Source organism: Apis mellifera, linkage group LG14 (genome assembly GCF_003254395.2).
Source record: "Apis mellifera strain DH4 linkage group LG14, Amel_HAv3.1, whole genome shotgun sequence".
NCBI lineage: Eukaryota > Metazoa > Arthropoda > Insecta > Hymenoptera > Apidae > Apis > Apis mellifera.
The window spans coordinates 4,954,122-4,977,992 of NC_037651.1; the positions used below are offsets into that span (position 1 = coordinate 4,954,122).

At 25.5% G+C, this 23,871-nt stretch overlaps 4 protein-coding genes across 9 annotated transcripts; 3 read left to right on the top strand and 1 right to left on the bottom strand.

The window, feature by feature from the left end:
- The first annotated feature begins 78 nt into the window (after positions 1 to 78).
- LOC412313 (probable ATP-dependent RNA helicase DDX17) lies at positions 79 to 7,237 on the top strand. 5 transcript variants are annotated; one of them, XM_016916406.2, is made up of 8 exons: positions 80 to 258; positions 784 to 1,134; positions 1,529 to 2,182; positions 2,267 to 2,439; positions 2,504 to 2,563; positions 5,962 to 6,204; positions 6,311 to 6,475; positions 6,563 to 7,237. In XM_016916406.2, exons 1-8 carry the CDS (start codon positions 242 to 244, stop codon positions 6,589 to 6,591), a joined length of 1,692 nt encoding a protein of 563 aa, XP_016771895.1. In that variant the 5' UTR covers positions 80 to 241; the 3' UTR covers positions 6,592 to 7,237. The 5 variants fall into 5 exon arrangements, 4 of the variants coding, with proteins under 4 accessions (XP_026300807.1, XP_016771895.1, XP_395774.2 ...); XM_395774.7 differs by having other exon boundaries at positions 6,579 to 7,237; XM_006560207.3 differs by lacking the exon at positions 80 to 258 and adding an exon at positions 1,246 to 1,351 and having other exon boundaries at positions 994 to 1,134; positions 6,579 to 7,237.
- A 2,810-nt stretch (positions 7,238 to 10,047) lies between these two features.
- Positions 10,048 to 15,471, top strand: LOC100577121. Of its 2 annotated transcripts, none has more exons than XM_006560208.3 (5): positions 10,048 to 10,127; positions 12,531 to 12,831; positions 13,596 to 13,876; positions 14,316 to 14,504; positions 14,826 to 15,471. In XM_006560208.3, the coding sequence occupies exons 1-5, from the start codon at positions 10,074 to 10,076 to the stop codon at positions 14,862 to 14,864; spliced, it is 864 nt and encodes a 287-aa protein (XP_006560271.1). In that variant the 5' UTR covers positions 10,048 to 10,073; the 3' UTR covers positions 14,865 to 15,471. The 2 variants fall into 2 exon arrangements, with proteins under 2 accessions (XP_006560271.1, XP_003249655.1); XM_003249607.4 differs by lacking the exon at positions 10,048 to 10,127 and adding an exon at positions 10,275 to 10,405 and having other exon boundaries at positions 14,826 to 15,470.
- Positions 15,472 to 18,123: 2,652 nt separating this feature from the next.
- LOC724247 (rRNA methyltransferase 3, mitochondrial) lies at positions 18,124 to 20,077 on the top strand. The gene is made up of 4 exons (XM_001120040.5): positions 18,124 to 18,721; positions 18,816 to 19,054; positions 19,149 to 19,304; positions 19,381 to 20,077. The coding sequence occupies exons 1-4, from the start codon at positions 18,411 to 18,413 to the stop codon at positions 19,926 to 19,928; spliced, it is 1,254 nt and encodes a 417-aa protein (XP_001120040.2). The 5' UTR covers positions 18,124 to 18,410; the 3' UTR covers positions 19,929 to 20,077.
- LOC412057 (MAM and LDL-receptor class A domain-containing protein 1) lies at positions 20,019 to 23,842 on the bottom strand. The gene is made up of 10 exons (XM_006560209.3): positions 23,233 to 23,842; positions 22,961 to 23,158; positions 22,510 to 22,867; positions 22,185 to 22,361; positions 21,703 to 22,129; positions 21,248 to 21,592; positions 20,961 to 21,182; positions 20,496 to 20,881; positions 20,210 to 20,375; positions 20,019 to 20,142 (listed from the first exon to the last, which is right to left on the bottom strand). The coding sequence occupies exons 1-10, from the start codon at positions 23,616 to 23,618 to the stop codon at positions 20,105 to 20,107; spliced, it is 2,703 nt and encodes a 900-aa protein (XP_006560272.2). The 5' UTR covers positions 23,619 to 23,842; the 3' UTR covers positions 20,019 to 20,104.
- Between the last annotated feature and the right edge of the window lie 29 nt (positions 23,843 to 23,871).

The window sequence follows — 23,871 nt, forward strand, 5'->3', positions numbered from 1 at the left end:
AGTTTAATATTGTTTACAAAATTATAAAAATTATTATTAAAATAGATATTAGTTGCGCATGCGCAAATTTTATAATGGTATTCTTTCTTATGATTGCGTCGTTTGTGGCATAGAAAACGCTTTCATTTACGGTTTTTGATTGGAGTTAAATTTTATAACTTACTATTTTTTTATGTTTGAGTAATTATTATTAATAGTAGAGCGTCATTAAAAGAAAGGAGAAAGTAAAAAAAAATTGAATATGGGTCGCTATAGAAGGTAAGCCATATATGTATAGATATGTGAAAATGCATGTTATCAATATGTTCAATGTTCAGCACTAATATCACATATTTGAAGTGAATATATTTGAATAGCAATTGTTCATGCAGTACAGTAGAAAAAATTATATATGTAAAATGAAAAATAAGACTACAAAACTAAGGAGAGATTCTAAAGCATTTATATTTTTACAGCCATTATAACCTTGCACATGTTTTTGATATAGACTTCAAAAAAATTTGTATATATACATACATATTACAAAATTTAAAATAATTTGAAATTTTAAAATTAATGATAAAATAAAAATGTTACATATTTTAAATAAATTACATATTTTAAATAATTAAATAAAATTGCTATAGATTTAATATATTTTAAAAAAAGTATATATTATATTAAAAATAATTAATAAAAATATTTGTATTTTTATTTTTATAAATCAATGAATTTTTTAGAAAATAATTTATATTTTAAATTTATATTTAAATATTAATAAATATTTTATATTTTATTTTTTAGTCGTAGTCGTGATAGAGATAGGAGACGTAGATCTCGTAGCAGATCTCGTAGTAGATCACCAAGAGATAGAAGAAATTGGGGTAGCAGTGGAGGCAGAGATCGAGGTGGTGGTAGAAATAGCCGTGGGCAACCTGGAGCAAATTTAAGAAAACCTAGATGGGATTTAAGTCGATTAGAACCTTTTAAAAAAGATTTTTATGTACCACATGAAGCAGTTCAAAATCGTGATCCACGCATAGTTGAACAATACAGAAGTGAAAAAGAAATTACTCTTAAAGGAAAAAATATACCTAATCCTGTATTTACATTTGAAGAAACAGGTTTTCCAGACTATGTTCTAAAAGAAATTAAGTAAGTTCTTTTAAGATAATAAATTTATTTAAAATAAAAATGCTCCAAATGAATTAGTATTTACAATGTACAATTATTTTACAATAGTGATATTAGAATTTGTTTCTTAAGTTTAGAACAAGTATCCAGTATGCGATGACATGTACATTGTCAAGAATACTATCACACAGAACTTAAAACTTGTTTATTCTGGAACTTTTAACTTTCATCAGATCAAGTAAGAACAGAAGTAGAGTTGTTAGGATTTTAAGATAAAAACAGAATAGCAAAACATTAAAATTGATAAAAAAATGATTGAAATAAATATTGAAAATTTTGACTTAAACATTTATGCAAAATGAGATCAATTTGATTTAATGGATTATAAAGAATTGTTGTTATTTATAATTTTCAGACGACAAGGTTTTACAGAACCTACATCAATACAAGCACAGGGTTGGCCAATTGCTTTAAGTGGAAGAGATATGGTAGGAATTGCATCAACTGGTTCTGGAAAAACATTGTCTTATATACTTCCTGCAATTGTTCATATTAATAGTCAACCTAAATTAGGTCGAAAAGATGGACCTATTGCTTTAGTTTTAGCTCCAACACGAGAGCTTGCACAACAAATTCAACAAGTTGCTGACGATTTTGGTCATTCCTCTGGCATTAGAAATACATGTTTATATGGTGGAGCACCAAAAGGTGCACAAGCTAGAGATTTAGATGGTGGTGTAGAGATTGTTATAGCTACACCTGGTAGATTGTTAGATTTTCTTGAATCAGGACGTACAAATTTAAAAAGATGTACCTATTTAGTATTAGATGAAGCAGATAGAATGTTAGACATGGGATTTGAGCCTCAAATTAGAAAAATCATAGAACAAATTAGGCCAGATAGACAGACATTAATGTGGTCTGCTACATGGCCTAAAGAAGTAAAAAATTTAGCTGAAGATTTTTTAAAAGATTATGCTCAAATTAATGTTGGATCTCTACAGTTAGCTGCAAATCATAATATATTACAAATCATTGATGTATGTCAAGACTATGAAAAAGAAAATAAGTAAGAGATTGTGTATATATTTAAAAAACTATTTATACGTCAAAAATATTATATATTCTTTTATTTTTAATATTATTTTTATAGATTGAGTACTCTTTTAAAAGAAATAATGGCAGAAAGTGAAAACAAAACTATTGTATTTATTGAAACAAAACGCAGAGTAGATGAAATCACAAGAAAAATGAAGAGGGATGGGTGGCCAGCTGTTTGTATACATGGTGATAAGACACAACAAGAAAGAGATTGGGTTTTACAAGGTAAATATTAGTTTTATGTAACATTTCAATACAATCAAAACTGAATTTTCTTTTCAATTTTTAGATTTTAGATCGGGAAAAGCGCCAATTCTTGTCGCAACAGATGTTGCTGCTCGTGGACTTGGTAAGTAAATGATTGTTATGATAATGTAATAAAATAGAAATAAGAGTATTATTCATCATTTTCCTTTGGTATGGAAAATGAATTATTTTAAATCATATTTTTAGCAGTGAGTTTAATAATTATTATAATATTTTGAATATCTTGTTCTGATATAATATTAAAAGCATTATAAATAAATATATATATTCAAAATATAATATATACTTACTAATTAGTATATATCTTTTAAATAGATTTTCTTTTGTTATTGCAATTTGTTTTCTAGCAATAAAATAGTTTATAATATTAATACATAAGTGATTTTTATATATGTACTAATCAGAACAAGATTTCATTAATGAACTACTTTATGATTAGAATTAAAATAAAAGAGATTTATCAATTTCTTAATTAGAAACAATAATTAATATTAATAAATTATATAAATATAAATAAATATTTAAATAACATTTTTCAAGTTCAGTGATTTGAAAATATTAATAAGAAAATATTTTATAAAAATAATTTTACAAATTAAATTTAAATATATAATATTCTAAATGCATAATGTGGTTCATTTAGCATTTTTAATATGTGTAGTTATTTTGCTTCCTCATTTTTTGCTAAAGGTAATAATTTTTGAATATTATATGAAAGAAATAAAAAAGAAAGAAATATTACTCGGCAAGCATTTTTTATTGATTCATGAAGGTGAATAATGAATAAAAACAATTTATCTAATTAAAAAAAAAGCAAATGAATTTTAATTACAAACAAACATTTACAAAATTTATATTGAAAATATATGATATATAAGATATAATTTTCTTAAAGAATTACATAATTTTGTGGGATAATGAAAGGCACCATTTTATATTATTGTATCTACATCATGATTATAATTTGAATATAAAATTAATCTAATAAAAATGTTTTATGCTTGCCAAAACTTATATAATGATTATAGAAGTTTAAATTATATTTTTTCCCATAAACTCGCTTTTATTGAGATTACCAGAATTTTGTAGAAGATAGTTGATAAAAGAAATAAAACAAAATATGAAAAAAACAAAAAAAAAATACTGTAATACAAAATTCATATTGAACACAGGAAGATAATGAGATAAACATATACCTAACGCGGTTGGATCTTTGTTTGTATTGCAGAGGCACATTGCGCGCAGACCCACGCCGGGTAATGCAAAGCAAATTGGGGGTGCCCGCCGCCTGTTTGTTCGGTGGTGCACTAGTTTGCATTGTCTGCGCTGGCTGCGACGCGTGCCTCTATACGTCAATTACGTGAAGGGCCAGTCCGGGCCAAATCGGGATCTACTTTACCTTCTACATACTGGATATCAGTTCTACGCTACGCTGTACGCCATCTGGGCTGGCCAAGTCGTTGTTGCCAGAATAGAATCCCCTGCGCTGGCCGCTCAAGCTAATCAGACCCAACAACGGTCCAATGAGGCGGTGGCATGGTAGCTGATGCCAGAGCCTCTAAGTGTGCCCTGTAGCAACAGAATGGCGGAGGCTGTAGCTGGAGCGAGCGCAAACAGCCAGGCCCTGCCCGTACGTTGCTAGCGACACTCACCCACTGCCTAATTTTAGTATAACAGTAATTTTAAATTAATCGCTATATATATATAACTGTATATATCAATAATTACAGTTTCTATATATAATAATTCAGTCAATAATTATAGTTTCACCCAGAAAAAGGGCAATTTGACTGTATAGCATTCTTCTTTGATAAAGACTAAGATAGTTTTTGATTAAAGAAATTTCGTTCAATATTGAAATATTGTACAATTATTAATTTAGAAGATGTAATTAAATATTGATTATAATTATAAAATTATAATGATCATAAATTAAAAATTAATTATATTTATTTATTATATATTTATTACATTTAGTTCATTTATATTTAAAAGTTTCTCACAAAAATTTCAGTTAAAGTTAAATATCTTCTTTATTAAGAATTGCTCAACATTTCATTTGATCAAAAATGTCTTAGGTTTTTATAAAGATGTAGTATAGTTCAAATAGCATTTTTCTAAGGGTTACAATGTATACTACTATGTATACTTTTTTGCATATATATATATAACAAAATGTTTTGTAAGATGTGATATACTAAAACATATGAGAAATTCTTGAATTAATACAAGTTAATTCTTTATATTCTTTTGTGATCATTATTTATCAGCTTTGTAAAATACAATAATATTCTCAACAATAATTTTATATTTCAAATTATCTTTTATATATACATTATATATAAATTTAAAAGTTGTTAATTAATGATCACATAATATTATTAAGAACTCTCTTGTTCTTAGTTTAAGAATTTTTAATATTTTATATAGCCCATATTTTATAAAACATTTTGTACTTGTATGTATGCATATATGTACATTTCTATATACATACACATTCTTATATCCATTTAAATTTACATTTCCTTTATCCTTCTGAATCCATAATAACTGTCATTACATATTCACATTATATTAACTATCACATTCAATAAAGTTTTTTGTATATCAATTCTGGTTTCATTTTACTTTGATATTTTTGTTTTTTTTTTTTTTTAAGAATATAAATGCATAATATTTATTATGATAAAAATCAATAAATAATTTCATATATATTTAAATAATGTATATATAAAATTAATTAAAATCTTAATAATTTTTCTAAAAAATATATAAAATACTTAAAACAAAAATATATAAAATACTAAAAAAAATTAAAAATAAAAATATACAGAAAAAGAAGTAATATTTTTATTAATGAGGAACCAGAATTGTTTTTGAACGGAAGTTTATTTCAGCATTTTATACTTTCAAAACGCTCTCTAAAAACGTAATATTTTTTTTTGTTACTTTACTTTTTATTTTATTTTATTATTTGAACAAAGTTAGAAATAGATAATTTATTCTTAAAGGAATATAATAAATAAAATATTTTGTAAGATTTAGGTTCGATGTAGATAAGCTATACAATGTAGTTAGTTGCAATTTCTCAGTAGTAACGCTGTATATTCGACACCTTTATTTATATTTTGAATATTGCAATTGTACGTTCGTATTATTAGAAATATAAAATGTCGAATCACAGCATTACTACAGTGAAATCGCAACAATATCATATTGCTCGTCTATATCAGCTCTTAATGTATTTTTTCTTTTTTTTTTTTTTTTTTAATTTTATTTTTTAAAACATATATAATCTGTTGATGATTTTATAATCTATCTTTGGAGAGCGTAACTTTAATCTAAAAATTTGTTCAAAATAAATGATTGATATTTAATACAATATTTTATACGTCTTGCCATACTACTATCTTAACCGATGTCTGTCTGGGAGGCGGATGCTTTTAGTGACCAGTATCTAATACGTATGCTTTATTTCAGACGTTGAAGACGTCAAGTTTGTCATCAATTTTGACTATCCTTCCTGTTCGGAAGATTACGTTCATCGAATCGGTCGAACAGGGCGTCGGCAAAAAACTGGTACAGCCTATACCTTTTTTACACCTAATAATTCGAATAAGGCTAACGACCTAATCCAGGTATTAAAAGAAGCGAATCAAGTTATAAATCCAAAGCTATTAGAACTTGCCGATAGTAAAAGTGGTGGATATGGCAGACATAGAGGTATTTGTATACTTTAACTTGATAAAATAATTTTCTTTTTTAACTTTTATCCCATATTATTGCAATTTGCATTTATTGATGTAATTAATTGATTCAATATTCTCAGGTGGAAGAAATAGATGGCGATCTCGAGGTGGCCGAAATGGAAAAGATCGTAGCTATTCAAGAAGTAGAAGTCGAAGTCATAGTAGAGAATACAATGGTCGTGGTAATCGTCGAAGTTATAGTCGGAGCTATTCCCGGAGTCGTAGTCCTGTTAGTAATCGTGCAGGTAAGTAATAATAAGTTCATATTATATTATTTACATCTTCATGATTCCACTGAAACAGATTTGCAAATTTTTTTATTGTGTAAAAAGATTTGTATGTTTACAGAAGTAATCGGTAAAAGTTATTGGAGCAGCGAAAGATGATCTTCCATAAGCAGTTAATGAATAATTGCATATAATTAATGTTTTTTTTTTTTTTATGTCTCTTTTAAAGTACACACTTAATACACGTCATATATAAATTGTAATATTGATATTCCACTAATGTAAACATGTCATATGACGTGTTACGTATAATCTTTGTGCATTACAAATAGATTATATTAGAAATATAAGATAAGTGTTTCTAACGAACGAGTATACTTTCTTAAAATATAATAGAATGATCAATTGATAACACGTATTAGAATATATTGATTTTAAATAAAGTGAAAAATTATTTAACCAAATTATCGAAATCAAAAACTCTGAATAAAATCAAGAATACAATTTGATATTATATCGATATTTATATATATATATATATATATATATACATTTCTGTATTCATAGATTTTTTTTTTTTTTAATTCACATTTTAATTGTATAAGATAAATCTATATAAGAATTTGGAATTATTATATTCACATATAGTATGATATATACGTTTTATAAATGGCCGTTGCATATTTGATAATACAAAATAAGGAGTATGTAAACGGCAATGTGACTTTAATTGATGAATGATAACAAATTACTTAAAAAGTTTAGATTAAAAGAAAAAAATATCGTATTTACTGATGAATAATTATAGGTAGAAACATAGTGCTTATTAACAATTAATTCATATATGTACTTGAGCATTTAAATTTGAAAAAATAATGTACAGTATTTAACAAAAATGTAATAAATAAATTTATTAATTAATTTAAAAAATTCTTTACCAATTATCTCCTGTCTTCTCTCATCTTTTTTCTATATCTATTATATTTTTCTTTCTTATTTTTTCAGATAAAAAGATACAAAAATCATATAAAATATCATACTAATTTGAATCCTCAAATACAAATTCTATACTTATAAATCTTAAATGTTCTTTCTATTCAGTTAATATTGGAAAATCTCTTCGTCATCTCAACAATGAAATGATTGGATTTTAAATGAGAAGTTTGTCTATATAAAATCATTAGTAGATAATGTTCATATTTTTTTTATTAAATAAATTTATAAAAAAAAAATCACTTTCACCATTTAGACAATAGAACAAAACTGCACAATATTAAAATGAAAGTTAAAATAAAAGTTATTTATCATTATCACAAAAATAATATATAACACGTTATTTTGAAAAAACTTCATACACATGTATCTTCATATAATTATTAATACTAACTATTTATGAAATATCAAATTGATGTACGGAGATGTCAAATTTATTCAATAATTTTTTAAATAAATAATTGAGAAAAAAATCAGAGCGCAATCTTGAGTGAAAAGCAGCAAAGATTTATGAATGAACTGTAATACAGGTGGATGGGTCGATAGAGCAGCCCCCCGCAAGATCGCACTAGGCAAGGGCGTAGTAATCGATAGAGTGAGGGTGAAAAAGGATAGAAGCCGGCTCGAAGCAGACGAAGAACAGCGGAGGCCATGGAGGGCAGAGTCCATTCAGTAGAAGCAGCAAGGCTGCTATTGATTGCGTGGGTGGTTAGAAGAGAGATGAGTTACCCCCACTTTCAGCCATTCAGCAGCCGCACTGCTGTGACACGGGGGGTTAGCGGAGGGGAAGGGGCCTTGAAAGATGGGGGGAGGTAAAACGAAGAAGGGTAGCCCGATTACTGGAATGCCGTGGGTGGTTAACAAGAGAGGGGGTTCCAACCCTGTCTTCGATTATACGCACGAATGCAAGCGCACAACCACTTTGCCCTAAAATTGACATTTAGCCCTACACTTTTCGAAAAGTTCACACTTTATTATTTATTTTACGTAAATTTCATTTTATCCTCGAAATTCGATTATTATTCTGAATAGAGTAAAGGATTATATTGAAAAAAATATAAGAAATATTAGCAAAGTTTAAAATTAAATATCTGCTTTGAAATATCTTTAAAAGTTTAAAGTTTAATTATTCCCATAAAATTGTATAAAGTTTATTAATTTAAACCTTAATTTGATACCTTATATCGACGAAAATTGTCAACAGAAAAGGCATTGTTTATGTTGATTATTCCATCCAGATAAGACTACCTGTTTTAAGACAATAATAGTTCTTTATCAAGATACGAAGAAATGAACGGTATCGATAATGAAATATCCTCCAGTTCCTTTGTCTTCTATTTCATATCTTGACTTTATATCTTGTCGAGCTATAATGAACAATATAGTCACAACAATATAATAAATAATGAAATATTTGTTTCGATAAATTATACACGTAACTCATCTTACTTATCTGAAGCATCAAGTAGTTTAGACTTATAATAGTCAGCCAAAGATTTCCACGTGAATAATTCATTTTATTAATTAATTTAAAAGAAAATAAACGAATACTTTGAAAGTGACTAAAACATTTTTTTTATATAAATTTAGATATATTTAAATTAGATAAATTATTTAAAATTTTATTGTTAAAATTAAGATATCAATTTACGTATAAATTTATATATACGTATTTTATTAAAAATTAAGAAAAGAATATTGATTTATTTTGTCAGATAAAGGATCGAAAAGTGTTTGATGATAAATTTTTCAACAAATTGAATAATTCAGTGACGCAATTTCTCATACGGACTACAACGATTTTAAGTCTCAGGGAGAAACTTGTTGCGCAGACGAACCGGAACTTATAAGCTTATTCGTAATCTACGACTCTAGCTTTAGAATCTTAGCTCTAATATCTAAAAATTTTCGAATTAAAAATTATTGAATGAATTCTTTTTTAATTTTTATTACTTTATCATAGTAAAATATCTTAGTTAATAGAATATTATAATAATTATATATATTAATAAATTTCAAATGAAATTGAAAGAATATAATTTAATGCAATGAAATTATTTTATTTTTATAATATCGATTCAATAAATTCATATCATTCAATAGATAATTAATAAAATCATTTATATAAGTAAAGAATAGTTAAAAAGAGATGAAAAAGAAAAAATAAAAATAAAAAATCTATTATACAAAAATAATTTCCAAAAGATCAAAAATAATCAAAAATGTATCATCTATCTTCATATAATGTAATAATATAATTATATAATAATTTTAAATTATCAATTTTATTACATCCATTAGAGAGAATATTGGGAGAATAATTTCCAAAAATTATCAATTATATACACACACAAAAAAGAATGCAAAAGAAAAAATAAAAAGAAAAGAAAATAGAGAAAATAAAAAAATAAAAAGTTATTAAAGGAATTTTTAGAAACGAAATTTTTTAAAACAACTTACAAATTGATGAAAAAATTCTTTTGGAATATGAAGAAAAGAGTAGAGAGAAGGAAAAAAGAAAAGAGAGAGGGGGCTAAACAGAGCTCGCGTAGAGGGGTTTGAAACGAATGAAGGGGTGTGTACTGGAAGAGGGGGCAGCAAAGGAAGGCGAATAGTTGCCTCGATGATACCACCTCTCTCAGTTGCTTCTCGGTTTCCGGACTGCGTGGACTGGCAGGTTAGTGAATCCAACTCTCGTTCATTCACCAGTTTCTCTTCGTTCCACTCTTGACCTCCTTCCATCCTTGGCACCCTCTCTGTTTCTCTCTCTCTTTCTCTCACCCTCATTCTCCACTCCGTGTGTCCGCTGACTCCATTCATGCGACTCGTTCTTTGCTCGCTCTCTCGTTCGCTGCTCCCTTTGATTTATCGAAATTCCTAGTGAAAAATGTTCTTTTTTTCATAATTTCGTTGCTTGATTATTGATATCCTGTCAACGTTAACGATCAGTATTACGTATGTATTTCGTCCTTTTCTTAATTTTAATTTATTTAATTTGATTACAAATTAAAAAAAGGATATTTTGGAATCTTTGTCAAGTGTTAATAATTAGAAAAAAATTTGTCACCTAAACGATTTTTATATATTCTCCTTTTCTTCCTAAAAATTATTACAAATTTTTTCCTTTTTAATCTATTCTACGTTTCATGGAATAAAAAATTATCTGGGATGAAAAATAAATTTTCACGTCATTATTGATTTTGGAATTCAAAAAAGAAAGCGATCTTTTACATTTCAATCAATCATATTTGATATATTGTATATTAAGGGAGAAATTGATGAAAAGGGAGAAATGATAGATTCGAGAAACAGCTGTTAGAGATGATAACTGAAAAGCAGTTCAGTTCAACAATTCTTTCTTTAAAAATATAATCAGTAATTCTTTCTTTAAAAAAAGAAAAAAATATGTATGTAGATATTATATATTTAATATTTTTAATACAAATTGTATTTATTCTTATATATTCTTACATTTATTCTTATATATTTTTTAAGAATTAAAAGTACGTATAACCAAGAAAATTAAGTAAAATGTTATCTTTATCTTTTTTCATAATTTATTCAAATTTTTTCGTTTCATTATTAAATATATTGTCCAAATAAATATCACTTCAATCATTCAATTGTTCTTATATAATTTTAATTTATAATAATATCGATAATATCTGTAAAAAAAAAATATATTAATATATATTTATATTGAAAAAAAAATTATTAAATAAAAATTTATAAAGAATTAATAAAATTGTTAAAATTAATTAAAGATTATATAAGTTCTTTTTTAAATATTTTAAATTCTTGCAAATCGATTCTGAGAAATAAATTAAGCAGATAATAATAATTTAATATTTAATAAAAAATATATTTTTATTCATTGAAATATATATTTTATTAACAACAATAGGATCAAAGAATACGATCAAAATCAAAAAATAAAAAATTATTTTGAATCAGAATAATCAGAATAATACTGTTTAATTAAATATCCCATTATGTATTGAACTGTAGAAATGATCAAAGATATATAGCTGTAAGATTATATTGAAAAGAAGGGAAATATCTCACAATCTGACGACATAAAGAAATCAATTTATATTTAATTATGTTGATTATTATAGAGCAAAGTCAATTAAAAAATTCATACTTTTTAAAAATCTTAAATGTAAAAAGAATAGTTAAATAATAATATTAAATAATTGATGCAAAAAAATAGAATTTATAAATACAATATTAATTTATAAGTATGAAAAGAAATTTAATAACGTTGTGTCAAATAAATCTTTTTTAGACGAGTTTCCTATTGGATTTTTTAAAGTATATATTATTTGTGAGAGTAATTTTATTTATCTTGATATTGAATTTTCTCAAATATCATTAATCATAATTGAATTGATTGCTAAAATTGATTTAGCTGCCATTAGTAAGTTAATTATAAAACTTTCTTGGATTAATAGACAGTAGACATTCAATTACAAGTTCCTTTTTACGAAATTGACTTTTACGAAACGTAAAATTTAATTATTTCCGATATTCATTTCAATTAAGGACTCTTTCATTAATCGAGAAAACTTCTGGAGTTAATCTTTATCTCTTTGAATTTCATTAATTATTGAAAATATATACAATATTTCACAGTTACTTAAAACAGAACATCCATTTCGAAAAATAATTCTCTGAAAAATTTATAAAGAATGTTCAAATCTTTAATATGTATTAAATTTTTCCAAGTATTTAGAAATATTGTAAAAAAAATATTTTAGAAGTTCAATTTTAATATCGTTTTTCTTCTATACAAATCCTAAAACAGTTATTCAAATTATAATTTCATTATTTCATAATCTCAGGTATATCAATATTTTCTTATAACAATGCATGCAAATTTATACAATGAAATATCGTGATAGTCATTATCCTCAATATATCATTTATTTAATACATCTATAATCTATTTATAATCTTTACAAAAATTTCGACGTGAATCTAATAGTGATAAAATTTTCTACAAAATAAATAATTAATCTGCAAAGAATCTTCTCTCATCTCTAATCTTGATTATGAATTTGTATATTTTATTCTCTAGAAAATGCGTACTGTGGCCGTATGGACAGCTTTTGTGTTAGCGTACTCAAGCACCCCGTTCGTGACCGGTATACGATACATTGATCCGATCTCGGCGCAATCAGGGAACACCGGCGACATTGCCGAGAAGCGCGTTGACCTGACGGAGCCGACATGCGAAGAATTGAGGGCAATGTGGAGGTACACTAAACGACAAAGCAGAGCTGCTAAAACTACTACCGGATACTCTCTTTATCCCGATCCATTTTCGTATAACGTGTGGAAACCTTTCGAATACTCCAAGCCCAATCTTAACTACCGCGGTAAGATTTTATGGTAGTTGTGCCTAGCCTACTACGTCCATGCTGTTATTATACCGTTTATTTGATTGATGAAAAAAGGATAATAGATAATAAGAATTTTATAAATAAAAAATTCAAGATATTGGATAAAGAAAATTTGAAATAAAATTTGAGTATTTTTTCATTAACGTATAGTAAGCAATTGTAAATTTAATTAAGATCAAAAAATTTTTTCAATCGAAAAACTGGATGAAATTTAATATGGATAATTTTGTATCTCTTTTTTATAAAAAAAGAAATTTGTAAAAATTAAAAATGAAAGAAGTTGAAAAACTACATATTTCTTTTCTTTTATTAGATCATTATGTTTTATATAACTTATTTCTTTCTTAAATGTTTATTTTTCATTTAAGATTATTCATTTATATCAAGATATATTGGACGAATATATGAAATCGATATCGTGATATGATGATAATCTAGGATAATGCCTGATTTGTTTCATACTTGAACTACTGTATTAAAGAAACTGATCACCAATTAGAGAGAAAATAGTAAAAAATTATAAAATATTTACAGTTTTAATCTATTATAAAATTTTCGAATTTTTAATAAAAAAGTTTTAAGTAAAAAAACCCTGAATTTACAATATATTTTTCTTATTTCATAAAAAGTTATTATATCTGAAACAAGACCATCTTTAATTATGAATAATTAATAGACAACTAATAGATATTAAGATTTATTAATAGATTTTATTTATTCTATTTGATAATGATGTGCAGGAAAATTTATGGGAAAACCGCGTAACCGTGCAGGAGCTAGTGCCCCAATTTATGGAAAAATAGTACATAAAGCACCAGCAAGTAGATTAAGAAATGGAATGCGTGGACATTTGCCACGACTTTTCAATAAAATCCCGCGCTTTTTCGGAACAATGAATTCTTATCCACCGTTGCCGAAAAGTCGTATTAACCCAATAGTTGGTCCCTCTCATTTATCGCAAGCTGGCAGTTTTCAACATTTGAAGGAATTGCTTCGTGCTGAACGGGCCCGTGAATTACAGGTTAATAATAAATTATCAGATAACTGATATTAACATATTACAAATGAAACAAATTACATTCAACAAGTGTTTCTTTTTTTTTTTCTAAAATTTCTTATTTAATTAAATTAAATCCTTAAAAAAGATTAATAATATAACATTTGAAAATAAATTCTTTCATATCTTTTTAATGAACGTTGTAAGAAAGAATTCATCTAGATTGAAAACTTTTTTATTATTCAGAAATGTAAAGAAAATCCTGATTGACAAGATGGATCGGACAATTTGTAATATGTTGATTATTCATAAAATTATAGTAATAAATTTTTATAGATAAAAATGAAAGATAACTTTTAACTTTTTTTCATTGTTAGATAAACGCTAAAAATTTGAAAGATACTCTTTTTAATTTAGAATTTTCTATGATATTTCTTTTTCTTTACTTAATTAACAATTTTAGGAACAATATAAAGCTGAAGAAGTAGCAGAAAAGACATCTACCTTCAAAGATTCTGTAGACAATGAGTATCCTTTCAACATTCAACAATCTCAGAAACAATATCTAAAATCAACACTGGGAATCCCGACGAAAATTAATTATGAATTTGGTCAAGGACGATATGCATCGAATAATGGTCAAATTTGGACAGTGAGTAACAAATAACAATGAAATCTTTATCGCGTTCTATTTATTAAAATTAATGAAGAAACCTATTTTTAGAATTAGAATATTTCTCTAATATTCTTTTAAATTAATACAATTATTTCAATCGCTTAATACATTTTATCACGATTATATCAATTTTTAGATTTAACGTTATCTCATAATAAGATTACAACTTTGAACAAAGTAAAATTTCATTATATTTTTTTCCAATATTATCATTTAATAATATTAATTTTCCATTAATATTATAATAATATTTTAAATAGTAAATAAATTCTCATAACAATAATAATCCATTTACAGAGGAATGGACCCCAGCCTCGCGAATATTTATCGCGTTAATATTTCAAAGGACTATCGATGTCTCCCACACAAACAAAGATATACCCAACGTATCGGTTCTCTTGATACGACAGGACGTAAATGATTCGAATTTGCTTTTTTGGCAATCTTCGACATCCCAAAATTTACGTAAGCAAACTATTTGCGTTTATATTAATAGTAAGTATCATCGAAAGGGCTTTTCACTTTCGTTGTTTCTCCTTCGTCGTTTTCGAAAATTGCTCTTAGGGCTTTCGCTGTCTGGCACTCGAATTTCGGATCTCTATTCCTGCGATGCCTCAATTTATTCGACATGTTACTTATGCCCGGATAAATATAAGTCAATAAATGGAAGGAAAGTCGTAAAGAAGAACGACTTGAGTTGGCAATGCTATAGAATGTATATTTTCTTAATTCATTTAAACTCGCACAGATTTAATTACCGTGCAAGCCTATATAAAATATTCCAGATATATAAATTTAATATTATATCTCTGAAAATCGCTACAGCGGCGATCGTACTTCATATCGCTAAGCGGAGAAAACACGAGCAGAATATTGCTAATTTATTTTTATTTTTTCAATTATAAAATAAATATATTAATAATGTTGTTTAATATTGTATTTATATATATATATATATATATATATATATATATAAAATTGTTTTTCATAGAAATAGATTTTTAAGGCAAAGCAGAGAATAATATAATTTATAACTTTATAAATTGTTTTCTCTTTTTTTTAAATTTATAATAACGAAAAGATTGCAAAAGTACATTCAATTTTTAATTTAAAAAATGAATAATTATTTATATTTTGTTTTACTATATTATTTAAACATTATAATAATTTTAAATATTTTATATAATGGTATATTATAATATATTATAATATAATATATTATTTAATATAAAATATATTTGATATAAAATTGAAATTAAGTTAGAATAGAATTCAGAAAAATCTATTATTTGAATTACATTATAATATTAATTTAGTTTTTTTGAAAATAATAATAGGCAATAGAATATTTACTTAAATTTGAAGTGTCGTAAAATCAATTATTACATAATCATTTATCAAGTATTTTTTTCATCAGAAATTTTATTTTTCAGAGATTCATTTAATAATCAAAATAATAATATAATTGATATTTTTATTTAAATGTAAAGAAATGAAATTAAACGATTGTGTTCTGGTTTTCTCCGCTTTATTTGAACTTGACAATAAAATAGAAAGACTAATATTTTGAAAATTATATAAATATATATGTATATATATATATATACATATACATATATATATATATACATAATACTTATAAGTTAAGAGATAATAAAGCATAATCAACGGAACTGTACCGAAGACAATAATTATTGTTAAGAGATATTCTTGTAATTTGTACGTACAATCGACGCGGATGCGATTTCAATTTTATATGAGGAGCAGAATATTGTAATATATTAGTAATTAATATTTGTATGTAAAAATAACATTCTTAAAAAAAAAATGAAAACGCACCGTGAACACATATCTTTCAATATACTTTGTGATGTACATCGATTATACGTACAATCGATTTGACTTTCGACCCTTAAGCATTCTATCGATTATCTGCAAAATTACATTGTATTAAATATTTGTATTACTTTTCAACAAATTTTTATTAAATGAACATATCAAAAATAGAAATTATTGCAGAAAAAAAAAATATTTTATATAATCTGAAAAAAAAATCTTAAAAAGTTATCTTTATTATATTTATTAATTTGCTATGAGAAATTATAAGCCAATAATAAAGACTTAAGGGTTATAATTACATAAAGACAATAAATATAAACATTTCTGGTAATCGTATAATAAAAAATGAAGTAGGTTATGTGGCTTAATTCATATTTTATGCTGAGAATTAATCACTTTCAGCTCCTACGATGATAACCAAAAAAATTCAGAACAATTATATAGAACGGTTTGATACCAATTGTGGTTCTAATATTTGACTATAAATACTTTTTACTTGTATACACCTATTTGAATATACATGCATATACTGCATATATAACAAAGAATACATATACACATACACATACATGCATATCAAGTATATAAATATATGTAATTATGTTTGTTATACTACTATACTATGTTCACCATTTATTAATTAAGTTTCAAAGGATAAATTACTGACCAAATTTATTCTTTAATAGCAAATGCTTAATATCCAAAACTATAAACTGATTGAAATCTCTCTAGATACAGACTAAAAGCTATTTTTATCTTAATTTTATTATTTTAATATAAAAATTATATTATTTAAGCATGTACAACATAATATATAAATATATATGCATATGAAATTATCAAAAAGAGAACATAATATCTTGAATGATGTTAGAAATAGTATATTTATGTAAACTAAATAAATTAATTTAAGATACAAAAGATGTATGGATCAAAATATCAGATCTTTTCTAATGTAAATTCATAAGAATTATGTATATTAATGATTTATTTTATTTACTCTGAATTTTAATATTTGAATTTTAATTTTTAATTACTGTATTTGGTACTTAGATCCTTACATTTTTGAAATTCCAATTAATAAATTAGAGAAAATATGCTTCAAATATTCTGTCCTACAATTCTTTATTTTGCACTATATTTTTGTTATGTTGAAAATATAACTATGATAATATTAGCTATGGCAAATTAAATTCGTAATTTTTTTACATTAATTAATTTATCCCAACATATCATAAATTCATACTTAATATAATAAAATAAATTATTTAATCGCATACGTTATACATTATTTCTTTCTTAAGTTATCTTGTAATTTGTTAATTTATTAATAATTATTAGTATTTTTTTAAAAAATATAACTTATTTAATCTTACTTATTTAATAAATATTATAACTTATTTAATCTTGATACAAAAATCGTATTGTAATAATAAATACATCAAACAAAATTTAATATTTATATATAAGTACTTACATAAATATATGTAAATGTACAAACATGGAATTTGAATTATATAAATTTGAATTATATATTTGCATAATACTAATGAAAAGATTCATTAATATACAAATTTAATTAATTCATTTTTTTTCAAAATTGTATAGTACAGATTTTAATAATTGAAAATTAATAATTTTATTTTATAAATAAAAATAAAATAAATTAACATTTTAAATAATACTACGCGTATATGTATATAAATAACTTCTATAGAGAAACGTTATCGATAAGACAAGTGTCGACATCTATCAGTTTACATCTTCATGTAATTTTAAGAGAGATCATATTTTCTATTCACATTATTACCTTTATCTTTGAGCATTTTAAATAAAGAATAAATAATTACATATATATTTAAATTAATTTATATAATTATAAGATAATTAATTTTAAAGAATATAATTTTAAGAAAATTTTTTGAATTTTATTAAAATATATTTTTTCAGTCATTTATGCAATTAATAAAAAATTATGCAGTTGTTAGTATTAAAGTAAATATAAATTATTAATAAAAATATAATTAAAGTACACTAATAATAATGTTATTTCTAAATATTATGTATAATAATATTCAATCATTTCGATATGTGAAAACATTTAACATACTTAATTTAAATATAACACGAACGTATACAAGATGGGTTAGCCGAAGACCAATTGCAATTATTAACGAAGACGAACTTTATGAGTGCAATGATACTACTAAACCAGAAATTTCTAGACAAAGAAGAGTATCTACAAGAAAATCAAAAAGAACAAAATTCTCCCAAGAAACAAAAAATAAAGAAACTGAAATAACTGCAAAAAAGAATAAATTTATGAAACTTAAAGAAAATGATAAAATTATAACGTATGTTATTTATTTTATATTATAATCTTAGAAAAAAATTGCAAAATTATGATGTAAAATAAAAGAAATTATTTAAAATTTCTAATTGTTTTAGATCTTTGATGACTAAATTAAAGTCACGAAAAAAGAGAGAAAAAGACAACGAAATAATTTTAGAAGGACAAAGACTAATTACAGATGCCTTAAAATCTGGTGTAATTCCAAGTGTGATAATTTATAATGATCCATCTATTATAGCAACATTAAAACTTCCTGAAGAAGTTAAATTATACAAAGTTCCTTATAAAACAATCCAATTATGGTCTGCTTTAACTACTTCTCCTGGATTATTAGGTATTAATATATTTTAAATATATAATATTTAATATATAGATATTGTTAAATTTAACATTTAAATGATTTCATTTGTATTTTTTTTTCATGACAGGAATTTTTAAAACTCCAGATGTAAATAATAATATTCCTGTTAACAATGCTTTACCACTTACTATCATTTGTGATAATATAAGAGATCCAGGAAATTTAGGCTCAATTATGAGAGTTGCTACAGCAGTAGGCTGTGAGAAATTAATATTAATGAAAGGTATGATTTTAAATTTATGATCAAATTAATAATTTTTTAAAAAATAAGTTATTAAATGAAGATTTAATATTTATAGGATGTGTAGATCTATGGGATCCTAAAGTACTTAGAAGTGCAGCTGGTACTCATTTTCAACTACCTATTCTTGCATTTCCAACATGGGATGAAATACCATCTGTAATTACTGAAGATTCTAATATTTTTATAACAGATAGCAATTTTGGTGATGAATTTTTATCTTATTATTCATCTGATATACTTCAGTCAAGTTTGCAAATATTTGATATTAATCCAGAAGAATTCAAATCGAAATTTAGTTTGAATGATAATAAAGAAGACGAAATAATACCAAAAAATAAAAACATGATGAGACAATTTATGTTAAAATTTCCTATTATACCATATTATTCTATAGATTATACAAAAAAAAAATCTGTAATAATTCTAAGTGGAGAAACTGAAGGTTTGAATTTTAATTCTTATAAATTCTTAAAAGAACGAAATAGTATTCGTATCAATATACCTTTAATAAAAGGAGTGGATAGTTTAAATGTAGGTGTGGCACTTAGTATTGTTATTTTTGAAATTAAGAGACAATTTTTCAAAAAAGTAAATAAACTTTGATAAAGATTTAATAGATATTATATATTTGAACAAATAAATATTTATTATTACTTTTTTTTAATTACTTTGCATTTATTATTTACAAAAGCTTACCTTATTTAAGTTTTGTAACAAATAGAATAAAAATATAATTCTAATATAGATAATAATTATAAATTTTTATAATTAAAAATATTTTAACTTCCATTATTAGGTTGAGCAGCAGCAGGTCGAACTGTAAAATTAAAATAATAAAATATGATATATTTATTTATTTCAGTTTCCTTAAAAAAGAATCTTACTTATACAACTTTGAGGCTGAAACTTTATGTCATCGATAGCAAAACCTCCGTTATTAGCACTTCCTTTTAAAATAAGACGATAAGGTACACGAGCATCTATCGTTACTTGTGCAGCAGTCCATACAGGTCTTGGATTATTAAATCCTTTTGCTGTTAATGACCATAACTAAAATAATAATATAATAATAATAAAATAAATGAAATATTAATTTTTTATTAAATTTTAGATCTTAAATTTTTAATATTTATATTATCTTAAATTTATTATCTTAAATTTTACACTCACTTGTTGTTTTTCATCATTTTCTTCATTATTGCTAATTTCTTTGTCAGTATTCATTTTGATAATTTGTAGTGTTGTAGATTCCTCAACACCAAAGGCAGCGAACCAAAAAGTGAAACAAACAGATTCTTCATCAGGCAATGTTTGTATTATAGGAGATCGTAGCCGTACATCTGTTGATTGTTTATTTGTAGTAAAAATATCAAAGAAAACAAAATTTCCAGTTGCTCCAAAAGTTTTATCCAATAATTGAGCTGGACGATGGGTAAGAAATGCACGTTGCCAAGTGACTGTACGTTCGTTTTCCGAAGAAGTAATATTTTCCCAACCGCATAATCCTTTTTCGAAGCTACAGTCTTCTGGTCTCACAGATGCACTAGATGGTTTCGCTAAACATTAATACATTTAATAATAACACAATTAATTATATATTATAAAATAGAATTATATATTCATTGTAAAGCTTACCGGAACAATTGCCAATATAAAAAGAAATATCATCAATACCAATGCTACCGCTAGCACGATTTGGACCCCAAGTACCTTCAAAAATTACGTTAAAGTTTTCTCTTTCGTTTATATTGATTTGAGCATAATTCCAGGTGGGTCCTTGATTATTGTACAACTGCCAGATTGGTCTAGATTCGATTGAAGATTTTTCAATTGTTTGTATAGACACACGAAGTACTCCTTTAAATTTATATTATTTTTATAAATATATTATGATAATTAGAAATCAACAATGAGATACAAACCTAAACTTGGTCCAGCAGAATCAATAAAAGATTCAAACATGAAATACCAAAAGGTAACGCACAAAGGTTCTTCACTGCCTTTCATTTCTCGACTAACGAGTTGCGCTGTTCCACCTCCGGATGATCGATATCCTTCTCTTGGACGACCTAAACCAAGAAAATATTCGTTTCTTCGATTCACTATGTATCCATTGCTGTATGGTTTCCGTTGATTTCTTAAATTTAGCGCTTGTACAGAGAGTCTTTCCCATTCCACTCGATCAGGATCTCGAGAATTGATCCAATCACATTCATCAATTTCGAAAGTACAATCTCGTGGTATAGGTACGGCAACTTGAGGTAAAGCTATAAATATATATATATATATATAACAAATATAAACGAATATTTAAAACGATTATAATCCTATTATTTTAAATCAAATTTTTTTTTTATAATTTTCTATAAATTTTTACCTGGACAAGATCCTTGTGCAAAAGAAATATCGTCAATAGCAATATCTCCCATTCCAGTGTTTCCTACAGACGCTTCAAAAAGAAGTTGAAAATCATCTAGAGAACTGATCGTAATTTGAGCTATGAACCACGTATTTCCAGCGTTCCCGTTCAGACTCCAAATTTCTCGAAACGGAGCATCCAAACTACGAAAATGACGCATCAATAGCTTTAAAGTACCGATTCCGGAACCAAACATGTGAAACCAGAAGTGCATACACATAGGTGCATCAGCACTTGGTGCGGGAAAACTAGTGCTAACAAGTCTAGCTTTGTCTCCTGGTCGACGTGGAAAAGAAGAATCTATATACGCATATCCTCCAGCTGTTAATCGATCTGTCGAACTATCCATTGCTGGTCCAGTTGTTGGATTTCCACTGCCTCGACTCTGTATATACATTTATATTATATATAAAAAATATTACAATTGCTGATAAACTTACAATTGTCCAATCGAAATCATCATCTGCATCATTAGCCCAATCACAAAATCCACCAGCAAAATTACAAAAACCGATGCACGAAGTTCCTGGTTGTAAATCTATATCATCTACAGCTATGTAACCTCTATATAAACGAGCTGGATCAGTAGAATCTACGGGAATTCCTTCGATGATCAACTAAAAACAAATACCTTATTTCAATATAATTGTAGTGCTTTTAATATTAAAAGAATTGAATACTATCAATTTTATTAATACTTTGATTAATAATAAGATTTCTTTTTTCTCAGAGAAAAAAATGGGATGAGAAGATATTCCCAATTACCGAATGTACATCGGGATAAGTATATAACATTTGAATTTGCTGCCAAACACCTAAAGTATAATACTGAGCATTCCAAATAACACGTTCATCAAAAATTTCCATTGGTTTACAAAATGGTATGGTTGTATTTTCTGGAATGATTTCTTCAGTTTGTTCCTTCTTAATGGAATATTCATCCACACCTACATGAAGTAAGACTCTTAGACCAGCAATGCTAAGACCATCCATGCTATATTTAAACATAATGCAAGTTCCAACAACTCCAGTGCTTCCTAGCTGAGGGCTATGTAACAATCCTCCTAGATTTTTTGTTTTATCATCCCTTTGTAACAATTTTGATGTTTCCAGGAAAGCATATCTAAATTATATTTAAATTAATATACATATTAAATTATATATATATATATATATATATATATATATATATATATATATATAAACAAATACATACCCTCCTTCCATAGTACCAGTAGTATAATCACTTGATGGACCACCCATCCAATTGGTACCCATACCTGTTCCAGCCACCCAGTCTAGTATACTATCGCCATTTTGCCATTCACAAAGTGTTTGCGCTGGAAATGATCCAAAATCGCAAAAAACTTCATCAATTGATACTGTAGGTAATGATGCTGCGATTGGTGGATATCTTAAAATAAAAGATATATTTTGAAATTATGCAATTTTTAAGAAATCTTTTTAATACATTTTTTTATAAAATACCTTTGCATTGATGAATTTTTTTGAATAAATATAAGTGGATAAAGTGGATTTCGTAATAGTGGTGTCTCCGTAGTAGAAGAAACAATTGTTCGAGTATATAAAATATCTGGCCAATGTTTGGGTTCAATACGTTCTACTTCATCCAAGAGTTCACGATCACGATTTATGGAATTAAATGGAAATTGCGTTGAGGCATTGTTAGTAACAAAAGTATCAAAAACATTCTTCGTCTCTTCGTTTTCTACACTTTTAGTCCAATTGGGAATAAAACTTTCGTTTATACCAGTGATAAGATCTATTTGTTCTCCAAGCATTGAATTCACAGGATACCATGAAGAAGCACATGTCAACCAGTAAAGACAATAATATAATAATATCAACCACATTTTGTAAGTATTATAGACAATTAAATAATATTGAGATACTAAAAAAAAATCTTAAACGGATTCTCGATTACATCGCGAAAATAATTAGAAATTTTTTTACTTTATATATTGTATTATAAATTTTTTTATCAGATTTAATATAAAAATTTTTTACATTAAATTTATTTTAAATTTTATTTTACGAAAAATAAAATTTCGTTCTTTAAATTGCTTGAGAAATTGATTCTCAGCTTCAAGTATTTTTTTTAATTTT

Excerpts from the sequence above, each read along its gene's own strand:
- LOC412313 (XM_395774.7), top strand. Across the intron at positions 2,183-2,266 it reads GACTATGAAAAAGAAAATAA|ATTGAGTACTCTTTTAAAAG; the intron begins GTAAGAGATTGT and ends TTATTTTTATAG. Across the intron at positions 6,205-6,310 it reads TGGATATGGCAGACATAGAG|GTGGAAGAAATAGATGGCGA; the intron begins GTATTTGTATAC and ends CAATATTCTCAG.
- LOC100577121 (XM_006560208.3), top strand. The coding sequence starts at position 10,074 with ATGATACCACCTCTCTCAGTTGCTTCTCGGTTTCCGGACTGCGTGGAC. Across the intron at positions 12,832-13,595 it reads GCCCAATCTTAACTACCGCG|GAAAATTTATGGGAAAACCG; the intron begins GTAAGATTTTAT and ends AATGATGTGCAG. Across the intron at positions 14,505-14,825 it reads ATAATGGTCAAATTTGGACA|AGGAATGGACCCCAGCCTCG; the intron begins GTGAGTAACAAA and ends ATCCATTTACAG.
- LOC724247 (XM_001120040.5), top strand. The coding sequence starts at position 18,411 with ATGTTATTTCTAAATATTATGTATAATAATATTCAATCATTTCGATAT. Across the intron at positions 19,055-19,148 it reads TACTTCTCCTGGATTATTAG|GAATTTTTAAAACTCCAGAT; the intron begins GTATTAATATAT and ends TTTTCATGACAG. Across the intron at positions 19,305-19,380 it reads GAAATTAATATTAATGAAAG|GATGTGTAGATCTATGGGAT; the intron begins GTATGATTTTAA and ends TAATATTTATAG.
- LOC412057 (XM_006560209.3), bottom strand. The coding sequence starts at position 23,618 with ATGTGGTTGATATTATTATATTATTGTCTTTACTGGTTGACATGTGCT. Across the intron at positions 21,593-21,702 it reads TGCACAAGGATCTTGTCCAG|CTTTACCTCAAGTTGCCGTA; the intron begins GTAAAAATTTAT and ends ATATATTTATAG. Across the intron at positions 20,143-20,209 it reads TCAGCCTCAAAGTTGTATAA|TTCGACCTGCTGCTGCTCAA; the intron begins GTAAGATTCTTT and ends TTAATTTTACAG.